This window comes from Gossypium hirsutum, chromosome D09 (assembly GCF_007990345.1).
Source record: "Gossypium hirsutum isolate 1008001.06 chromosome D09, Gossypium_hirsutum_v2.1, whole genome shotgun sequence".
Classification (NCBI taxonomy): Eukaryota; Viridiplantae; Streptophyta; class Magnoliopsida; order Malvales; family Malvaceae; genus Gossypium; species Gossypium hirsutum.
Genome location: NC_053445.1, coordinates 47,129,762 through 47,140,988, shown reverse-complemented (window position 1 = coordinate 47,140,988; position 11,227 = coordinate 47,129,762). Strand labels below are relative to the sequence as shown.

The 11,227-nt window shown below is 33.0% G+C and overlaps 1 protein-coding gene across 3 annotated transcripts; it reads left to right on the top strand.

Moving 5' to 3' along the window:
* Window positions 1-4,187: 4,187 nt before the first annotated feature.
* LOC107890903 (alpha-mannosidase I MNS5) lies at window positions 4,188-10,336 on the top strand. Of its 3 annotated transcripts, none has more exons than XM_016815506.2 (16): window positions 4,188-4,463; window positions 4,881-4,923; window positions 5,005-5,070; window positions 5,139-5,200; window positions 5,346-5,445; window positions 5,651-5,833; window positions 6,245-6,293; window positions 6,379-6,558; window positions 6,777-6,897; window positions 7,652-7,733; window positions 7,822-7,907; window positions 8,030-8,130; window positions 8,278-8,419; window positions 8,538-8,688; window positions 8,794-9,038; window positions 10,020-10,336. In XM_016815506.2, the coding sequence occupies exons 1-15, from the start codon at window positions 4,351-4,353 to the stop codon at window positions 9,016-9,018; spliced, it is 1,704 nt and encodes a 567-aa protein (XP_016670995.2). In that variant the 5' UTR covers window positions 4,188-4,350; the 3' UTR covers window positions 9,019-9,038; window positions 10,020-10,336. The 3 variants fall into 3 exon arrangements, with proteins under 3 accessions (XP_016670995.2, XP_016670993.2, XP_016670992.2); XM_016815504.2 differs by having other exon boundaries at window positions 4,232-4,490; XM_016815503.2 differs by lacking the exon at window positions 4,188-4,463 and adding an exon at window positions 4,571-4,767.
* Window positions 10,337-11,227: the final 891 nt, after the last annotated feature.

Sequence of the window (11,227 nt, the reverse complement as noted above, 5' to 3'; positions counted from 1 at the left end):
TTGGACTTCTGGAATTTTTTATACAGGGGCAACAATTTTTTCTTCCTCTTGAACACACAACTGTAATTGGTTGTGCTTTTGGACCCATCTATTAATTCTTTTGTAACATGGTTGCTTCAAAGGCTTACCTAACCATCGTTGATCTGAGTCTTTTTTGGGTGGCGACGGCGGAGGTATAGGAGATTGGTTTTTAGGAGGCTGTGGTTTTAATTTTCCTGTAGAATAATCTACTAGGAAGACGTACTTGCCATTGTCTTCTCCTAAGGGACCAATGTTTGGATCTCCATTCATCCATCGCTCATAAAATTCTGTCTAAGTTGATTTTTTGTGGTTTTTCTTCTTTCGAGTTCTCTGGATCTCCTCATCTAAATCTTCAAAGGCTGCATCTTGACATCCATCACAAGAACAATTTATATCCTGAGGACAGTGTCCTGTAGGATCTTTGAAGAAATACAAAGACTTTCCATTAGACTGGAAGCTCTGTATGAGATGTGCTTCTGGGCCAGGTTCTGAATTGTCAGAAGGTATTGGCTGTAACATTATCTGGGTGGAGAAAATTGGAGGAGTTAGGAGTTGCTTTAAGTGGCTATGATCAAATTTGATCTCACTAGTTCCATCAGCCCTAGTGATGATCTGACTTTTTGTGGATCGGATCGGCTGGTCATGTTGGTGGATCTGCTCGTAGTTGGTTACCCACTTTTCTGGAAAAATGTAATAGCCCGATTTTAGGCTTAGTCGGAACAGTGGTTTCGGGACCACAAATCCGACGAAAAAAAAATATAATGGCTTGAATTTTCAGAGGTGTCGGAACGGTGATTCGAGATCACTAAATTCGACAAATGGGTAGAAAATATTATTAATTTAGTAAGTATAAGTTAAATATGAAGTTAGGAAAATTTTTGAAATAGTGAATAGTGCACTAGAAATAAATATTAAAATAATTAGAATCGAAATGAGGTATCAAGACCTCGGGGATTTTAAACTCAGCCATAAATATTTTTATAAATATTCATGGAGTGTTAAAAAGTTAGTATTAAAGTTTCGTTAAGAAATTTTAAAGTTCCGATAATTAATTGAACAAAAAGGACTAAATTGTAACAAATGCAAAATTTTGGGAAATGATTAAATAGCTTAAATGATAAAAGGAAGAGGGCTTTAAAGGCAAATAGACCCAAGGTCTATTTGGGCTGGACGGCAGAGGCATGAAATCAGCAAGAAAGTAAGGAGAATTAAGGGCAAAATTGGAAAATTGCAAAATTTGCTTAATAAAGTTAGGACCCAAGTGGAATTATCCAGATTTCTCTTCATTTTTCTGAATTCTCATCAGCTAAAACACCATGGAAGGGCTTCTTCAAGCTGGTTCTTCATATTTTTATTACAAGTAAGTTCAATTCTTGACTATTTCTTGAAATTTTTGTATTTTTATGACTTTTACAACTAGGCCCACTTGTTAAATCCATTAGTTTTTGATTTTATGAAAGAAGTTGAAAGTTGATATGAATATGTGCTGGAAGTATATGATGATTTAGCATGAAATTAGAGCTTTAAATTGTTCATATGCTGATTTTATTGAAAGAATTGAATAGAAAGTGAATGTTTGGGACCTAATAGTAAAAGAGTTTGAAGATAGAGTTATATGTGGAAATTCTGAATTTCAATAGTTGTGTAACAACTTATAATGTCTAGTAAAGTACTAATTGAGAAAATTAGATTAATTGAGGGGTTAATTGAGAAAGGACCGAATTGTATAAACTGTGAAATTTGGGGCAAAATGGAAATCAACATTTTGCACTAAAGCAGTTTTGGACAGCAGCAGTAGTGTAACTTTGAAAAATCACCAAAAATTGTAGAGATTGAATTAGAGGATGAATAAAATGTGAAACTAAAGCTTATTGAGTCTAGTTTCTTATAAAAGAAATGATGTGAGCAATGGAATTGTAAATCATGAGATATAATAGATTTTGTGAGACAAGGTCAGAATGAATTCGGGTTCCCCTGTTCTGACTTTGGAAAATCATTAAAAATTGTAAAAAAATGATTATGAGTTATAGTTTATATGGTTAGAATCCTTAATGAGTCTATTTTTAGAAGAAACAAGCTAAAACATCATCCGAATTCTGTACAATGAGATAATTAATTTTTAGTGAAGAGTGGTCGGAACTGTCAGACAGCGAAACAGGGGAAACTTTAAAGAATAAACTGTATTATTTGGCTGAACCAAAAATTATGAAAATTTTATGGTATGAAGATATGTGAGTCTAGTTTCAGGGAAAATTAACGGATCTTAATTCGGAGCTCTGTAGCTCCGGATAAAAATAATTTAGTGACTCTGACTCGGATAAACTGCTTTGAATATACATGTTAGTGAATATTGAAATTATGGTTAATGTTGTTTAAGTGTGTTATACACATTAAGGATGTGGAATGGAGAGGAGGAGGAGGAAATTGGGAAATATATGAATGATTCGTGTATAAATGGTCATATGTTTGATTATAACTCATAAACGATGAAATATGAATGATGCTTATTTTTGTGCATTATTGGTCATGGTTTAAGCTCATGTGTGAAAATAAAGTTTCATAGTATGTGTGTATGGTATATTCAGTATATGATTTGGCATGAAATAATACCATGAATGGTTTATGAATTAACACATGTTGGTAAGCCTGATATATGAATAAATGATCAAATTGAGCGGAACGCCGGATTTGAGTACTTCTGATCAAGTGACAAAGTGATAAGTGGTAGCTTTAGCTACACTTATCTGATCAAGTGACAAAGTGATAAGTGATAGCTTCGGCTACACTTATCTGATCAAGTGACAAGTGAAAAGTGATAAGTGATAGCTTTAGCTACACTTATCTGATCAAGAGACAGAGTGATAAGTGGCTACACTTATCTGATCAAGAAACAAAGTGATAAGTGGCTACACTTATCTGATCAAGAAACAAAGTGATAGGTGGCTACACTTATCTGATCAAGAAACAAAGTGATAAGTGGCTACACTTATCTGATCAAGAAACAAAGTGATAGGTGGCTACACTTATCTGATCAGGGACAAGTGATAAGTGATCATACGTAAGACCATAGTTATACTATGGCAAAGTGAAAGTGAAGTACTCAATTTTCCGTGACCGTTCCCTAATTTGATTAAGGATGGTAAGTGACAAATGGGCCCAAAAGAATTAAAGTAAATGGATAAGTGGTAGTGTATTTATATCAGGACGATGTTGTTATTCAAACTAAAGTGATATTTTCATTGCTAAATTGAGAATTTCATAAATGTGTTATTGAATGGTATAATCAATAAACATTGAGTTAAATGGTAAATACGTATTAGTTTTGAATTTGATGTCATTGAATTGCACGTGAATTAAATGGAAATTGCTAGTGATATGATTTAAATTATGAGCATGAGAAATTGCGAATTGAATGAAATGGAAATGAAGCATTAAATTGCATGAGTATGTATCGGGTCTCGCGGGCCCTAATTATTATGATTATAATATTTTGAGGATATATTGGGAAAAGTTATAGAAACATGTTAATTATTTTGAAAGTTTTAATTTTGATGAAATTTTATAACTCGGTTAAATACGTTTACAAGTGTATGTGTTTTGGTAATGCCTCGTACCCTATTCCGGTGTTGGATACGGGTAAGGGGTGTTACAAAAAAGCTTTAACAGCTCGTGCTTGGGTACTTGTTTTGGAACATGAACACAATATGGTTCTTCTCTTGTATTTACAGAAATGAGAAGAGAATCTTCAGATCCTTGATTTGATAGCTTGAACGCATGATCTTGGACTTGACCTTGAGAGCATCCATCAGATTCGGGTCTTGTAGAGACATGGTAAAATTAATACCATTAATACCATTAATATTATTTTATAATATTAAAATAATAATTAAAACTCACTATTAATCATAATAAACATTTGTTTTCGGAAATAATTTAATTTTATTATTTAATTTTGAAATTAATTTTATTTAACTTTAAAATCAATTCTATTAATTATATATTTTTCTTTTAAATTATTATAAATATTAATGTATCATTTTATTTTTTTCATTTACTTTTTATTACTTCAGTAAAATTTTAAATTACTATAAAACCAAAAAAAATACTGTTCAGTTGGTTAGCAAATTGTAAATGGTGAATTATTTCCAATCCATGTCATTTGCCTAATTAATTAATCTCTCAAATCTGATAAATATTCGCATTTGTTCCAACATTGATGTAATATTAGCTTCAAATAAATCCTCTCCGGATCTACAGCGACACCCACCGAGCTCATTTGCCTCTCTCACAAATTCGCTTTCTTGTCCAAATTCAACCCAAGACCAGACTATGCTGTTATCTCGCAGTTATGGAGCTTGGCTTGTCCTCTTCCTCCTCATTTCACCCGCCTTCATTGCTCCTTCCATGTCTCAGCTCGATTCCCATTGGGCTGCTAAGAAGAGGTACATGAGAGAGAAAGTTAGAAAAATGTAAGCCCAAATTCCCAATTTCTTTTATGATCAAATTCCGATGTTAATTCATGGGTGTTTGATATTTATGTGTTTGGGTTAATGGGTATTGGTCAATGGTCAATGGTCAATTTGGATCCCCCCTCTCCCTCTCCCTTTGGTTGTTTCTGTTTGGTTCCCGAGGAAATGTAGTGGAAAAGAAAATTTTATATGTTTATTCACTTTTTTTGAAATTGATACAACCAACGCATGTTTCCTTCAACTTGAGAACTTTGCATCCTGGGAATGAAATTATTTTGTAAGCAAAGGAAGATTAATTTCTGATTGAAATTGTCCAATTACCTGAACTTTGTGCTTCTGGATTTGGCATCTATTTTTTATATAATTTTTGGGCCTTTTTTTTTTTTGCAGGTTCTATCACGCATATGAAAACTACATGAAACACGCGTTCCCGGTGAGTCCGTGTTTTCATTTCAATAAGCCAGACTATATTATTTCTCGCATTTCATATTGAATTACATTTAATTCTTTACAGCATGATGAGTTGAAGCCTCTTACCAAAAGCTTCACAGACTCTCTTAGCGAGCTTGGAAATTTAAAGGTAATATATTATTAGTTGAGAATAACAGTACTTAATGGTATACTAACAATTTATTCTTTCATTTGCAGCTTCAACACTTACCGCGAAACTATAATGGATCTGCCCTTACACTTATTGAATCATTGTCCAGGTATGACCTGTTACCTAAAACAAATTTGTAGGCAACATGTTAATGCTGTGAATCAAACCACCTATATATTCGCTTGTGCATGACTGAATTTTGCCAAGTCTTATGCCGAGTCCTTGTTCTGATACAAGCTTTCTGCTCTTCTCAGCCTTGTTATCATGGGAAACAACACAGAATTTGAAAGGGCAGTTACATGGCTATCTGAAAACCTGACTTTCAACATTGATGCCAGGATAAATCTTTTTGAGGTATCTAATATGGTACCTTATGCAGAGAGAATTAAGTAGGATGGGCTTGTTTAAGATTTTCATAATCTAATTGATTATATTTGAAACTTACTGTTATGGGATCAATGGTTCTATCTTTTAGAGTTGTAGGTCACATTCTCAGAGAGATCAACTTACATGATGCATTTCTAATTACATCCCTTTTCACTTGATTTTTATTGTGTAGTGCAACATAAGAGTTCTTGGAGGACTTATTTCTGCTCATATTCTTGCAACTGATTCCACAAACAGGTTGGTTCAAGGGTGTTACAAAAATCAGCTGCTTAATCTTGCTGAAGATTTGGGGCGCCGCTTTTTACCTGCTTTCGATACACCAACTGGGTTACCATATGCCTGGGTTAACTTAAAGGTAGTACCGGAAACACACTAGTGATATCTGTAGCATGTATTGAATTCCAAAATATAAGATACATTCTGATGGTTAGTGTTGCATGAAGACATTTGGAGGTGTTAATAAACACACTAGTCGCATTGCTGTTAGGGCTTTGCCCTCCTCTTATAATTCACCAAAAAAAAAAAAAAGCAAATGTGCTTAAAAAGTGGTGCAGCTAAACCATGTAGCAAACAACCTTTAGAAACGCTAAGACACTTTGATACTGGCTGATTCTCTCTTTCTGACATGTTTGAGACTTCCCTGATCTCACATGATGTTTTAATCAGAAATGCACCTTTTAATTTCTTGGAAGTATGAATATGCTCTGTTGATTATGTTTGTTAAGAGGATATATGACTCCGCATCAATGCAAAATTCTGTGGGCAGTACGGAGTAATGGAGGATGAGACGCCTGAAACAAGCACTTCAGGGTGTGGTAAGAATCTTATTAGAACGATGTAAGCTGTGTACTTCATAGAATATCTTATCCTTAAATAGTCAAATTTTCCTTTTTTGTTTAGGTTCTCTGATTCTTGAAATGGGAGCATTGTCACGATTAACCGGTGACCCCAGATACGAATCTGCAGCTTTACGTGCTCTACGAAAATTATGGAGCATGCGCAGTTCCTTAAATCTACTAGGAACAACACTAGATGTAACAACTGGAGAATGGATTGAATATTCATCTGGCATTGGTGCTGGTATGTGCAATCTGTGCTTTGATGTCATGCAAGATCTTCTATTATGCGGTATAGAGAGTTGCTAAATATATTGGCATCATCTGGTCATATGGGTAACATTTATTTTCTATTTCAGATCTGAAACACTTCTCAATTGAATTCCATGATTTGCTTCATCAAACCTTTTCTGTTTCAGTCATCAACTTTCTGATGTTAGCTTTTGAATGGGTTTTTCTAAGGGGTTGATTCATTCTATGAGTATCTGTGCAAGGCGTATATTCTATTTGGAAAGGAGGACTATTGGAGAATGTTTCATTCTGCTTATCTTGCAGTACAGAAGTATTTCAGACATGGTCCATGGTACTGCATTGATGACACTTCTTCAACTTAGTTGAATGTTCTGTTATGCTGTTGCATATTGAATTTTTTTCTAAATGCATTGAGGCTGAGCTCTGGTACTCCCAACCTCCAAATTAAATGTGTCATTTGCTGATGCAGGAGGATCCTAAAACTCTTTATTGTTCTTGAAGCACCCATGTTCATAATGTAACCAACAGATGTGGTATAGGGAAATTTTCAAAAAAGTGAATGTACCTATATCTGTCTCTTACTCCTGCATTCGAGCAACATTCTCCCATAACCATTATATTTTGTTCATCTACACTGTCACTTAACACCCAGGATATGTGAACAATATATTTCCTAGCTTAATTCCACCGACTTGTAACTTTAAACTAGAAAACAAGTTTATGTTGTAGAATCATATTAGTTACTCGCTATTTATATTTGCAATGACATGCAATAATCAGAGAAGTGGTTGAAATCCTTAAGCGCAAAGCTTTTAGGATTTTTCCTAAGAGACCAAGGTAGTAAATTTGCAGTGATACATTACTTTCTCTTTGATATTTTTTTCTTTTGTTGTAGATCTCATTGACTTGCTCTATCACTATTTTCCATGACTCTTTGGTAGTTTGAATTTTAGAAGATTTATAATTTAAAGACACATCTCAAGTTCTTAAAGAATCAACTTCTAATAGCTGGCTATTGCAATAACTATACTTGAGAGCTTTACAAATTAGCACTAACTGGTTATGATCATTTTATTGTAATAAAGGTACCATGAAGCTGATATGAGGACAGGAAAAGCAACATATTGGCAACTTACAAGTCTTCAAGCCTTTTGGCCTGGTTTACAGGCAAGTAACTGAAGCCCCTGACATCAGGTGCCTAGTTATTTTACAATGGAAAGGCTCCTGTGATTTCATGTTTGAATTCTTGTTTTAGGTTCTTGTTGGGGATATTGGAGCTGCTAATTCATCACACCGTGAATTCTTTTATGTATGGAAGAAATTTGGAGTTATACCGGAAAGGTGTTTGACCTTTTGAAGTTTTATGAGCTTATGGTTTATGTTTTGACTAGGGACTAGTGGTTAGTTGATCATTTTCTTTTTCCATCGGAATAATAGTAACTTAAAGTATAGAATTTCTGTAGGTATTTGTTGGACCATCAGATGTTACATCCTACTGAAAAGTATTATCCCCTGCGGCCGGAGTTGGCGGAGTCCACATTCTACCTCTATCAAGCAACCAAAGGTCGGCATGGCAATCTTTTTTATCAGTTCTATCTTCTAAGTTTTTCTTCTACTTATGTTTAATATTTGATCGAGGGTTTTGATAGCTCTTGATAGTAATGAATTTACTAGTTCATTTTAAATAAAAAAAAGAACTCTTTAAATACAGATCCATGGTACATACAAGTTGGCGAATCAATTGTCAATTCTCTTAATTTGTACACCAAAGTAAAAGGTGGTTTTGCAAGTGTTAGAGATGTGACAACAATGCAATTGGAAGATCATCAACATAGCTTCTTTCTCGCTGAAACGTAAGATGACATTTTTTTTAATCTATTTCTTTCCATCTTCGGCCTTTCTACCATAATGATACAAAAATACATCCCTCAAATCTGCCGTTTTTCCTGATCTGTCTTCCATTTTCTATAGGTGTAAATATTTGTATCTTCTTTTTGATGATTCTTTTTTGGTTGATCGGAATTATATTTTCACAACCGAGGGTCATCCTCTTCCAATATTAAGTTCTTGGCATGAGAGGCTTCCGGCAGCATACATTCCTACCAATTGGACTTATGCAAAGGTCTTCCTTCTGCTTTTCTCTTAATCATTCATTCATAATATACCAAGTTTTACCATCCTAATTGGTGATATAGCAAGTAAATGTGTGCAAGTGTTTATGGTGCAGAGTGAACAGCAAACAAGACGTGCAAGTGCGATGTCTCTACAAGTCTGTCCTGCAATAGCTTTGAGATCAGGATATGGTGTCCAACAGGTTGAGAGTGCATGCCACATCCCTGATTCTCGTGCCGATCATAGGTGTTTCGGTGATGAGGAATGTGGAATTGACTCTAGTACGTGTAGAAGAAGATCATGCAGCATGGCTGGTTACTGTGGGTTGTGGATCCAATGATCACTGAAGATCAAAAGCAGGTATTCTTTCTAGCATAGACAAATACATTGAAATCACAAAACAAAAAAGTCAAAAAGTATTTCCTCAGTTTGTAAACTAGTTAGATGAAACAGAAAAAGCAAGCTTAGAAACACATGTAGCACTTGCAAGATAATATGGATACGCATTGTCACCTAATTTTCCTTCAGGAATTAGCTATTAGGCTGCCATATTGTCCCTGAATCCATTATCCAACAAATACAACCTATTGGTCGATGCTTTTTCTTTTCTTTTATTCATTTTTTGAGGTTTAATAGTGTGTAGTCAATATTGAACTGGTATCATTGTAAAAGTTTAAACATTATCAATATCGTACTCTTTTGCTCTTTGTATTGATCTGAACCGACCATAGCTGTCAATATTAGTCAATACTGAGTAAAGGATTTTGATTTTTCTTTTTTTAGTTTCACTTCTCGTTTTGATCATTTTTACTTTTAAATAACTACGTTTAAAAATAAAACATTTCATTAAATTTTGACTATTTAACCTAATCATTAATAATTTGTTATAATTTTATATATTTTTATCTAGTTGTTTAAATTTTTTGATATAAAATATATGATATTATAATATTATAAGTAAAAAAATGTGTATTGGATAGAGGTGCATTTGCATGTGTGTGTATATATATATAATATTTTATACTTAAATATTTAAATTGCCCAGTGCACAATGGAGAAATTATTTAAAAAGAAAATAATGTGAATAAATAACCAAATAAAAACTTGAAACATGTAAAAAAATATTACATTTAAAATTGATTATTTCTATTTGTGTGTTTGATTCAAATTTTAAATGTTGATATTTTATTTTTATAATAATAAAAAGAATTGCAATAAAAATAAATTATTTAAATATCATTTGATTAGAAACGTGGGGAAAAAATAGTTGTGAAGAAACATGAAAATAACGTGTGGCAGTGTCTAAAATAATGTTGGGGTTGTGATCCCAAAACAATGCAGGCCAGGGTTTGACAAGCTGGAATGGATAGGGTCATCAGGAGACTTGAAATCCAGCTGGAATAGAGACGCCGATGTTGAACAGCGCAAACTGCCTGCTCTTCCCATTCCCCAAACAAGTTTTTGTCAGTGTCCTTACTCTCGGGATTAGGATTTTGTTTATTCTCCATCCTTGTTAACGTTCAATGTTTGCTAAATTCAATCGGTGCTGGAACATGTACTTCTTCAATTAGATTAATTTAATTGATTTGTTTAAAACAAAATTGAGTCTCAATTTAGTTGTATTAAACTGTTTTTCGAATTAATATTTTAATTACTTATCTCTCGAGTTCGATTTAAATATTTTTAATTAATATGGAATAAATCTTAAATTTCTACATTCAATTTGATTTATTTTATAAAGTAATATATAAAAATTTTAATAATGTAGTGTTATATAAATAAAGTTTTGGTTTTATGCACATAAATTTTAATTCTGATATTTTTTTTATAGAAGAAGAGGGCTACACCCTAATTAGCAAGCGGCTAAGTCACTACTGCATTCATTATCCCGCAATATATGACCAACACTCACTCGAAAAGGAGATTAACAAATGTTAGATGTAAATTACATTATGCTTTTAAAAGAAATCATTAGAGTAAATTCTTTGGTACAATAACCCCAGTACAGAACGTACATAATTTTGGAGTACAGAGCACAAACAGCTGTCTGCAATAACAATTTACGCCTGTCCTATATAAAAAGCTTAGAAAAAGTTCGTAGGTCGACGGTTAAAAAAATTTATCCCCTTTAACAACAAAATTTCAATAAAAATACTCAATAATAATAAGTCCATATCTTATAAAACCCTTTGAAGAATTATCTTTTTAACAAATTCTACAAATAGTTCTGACCTAAGACTGAACCCTAAAAATTTGGAGGGTAAAAATTTTTCCCAAGGCTTTAAAACCAATAACAAAACTCACTTCAAAAAATAAACAAAAGAGAAATCTCACAAATAAAAATATTTGTTTCTAATGAGTAATGAGGAGACCTTTATGTAAACTAGCTCTCTAAATGTAATAAAACTCTAATTAATCTAAATAAGAATAGTTTTAGAAAAATTAAACTTTATTTTTAACTAAGAAATATAAAATTCTTAAACAACTTTAAATATTTAAAAATATCTTAAATTTTAGAATAAATAATAAAAATTAAGCCTAAAAATAAA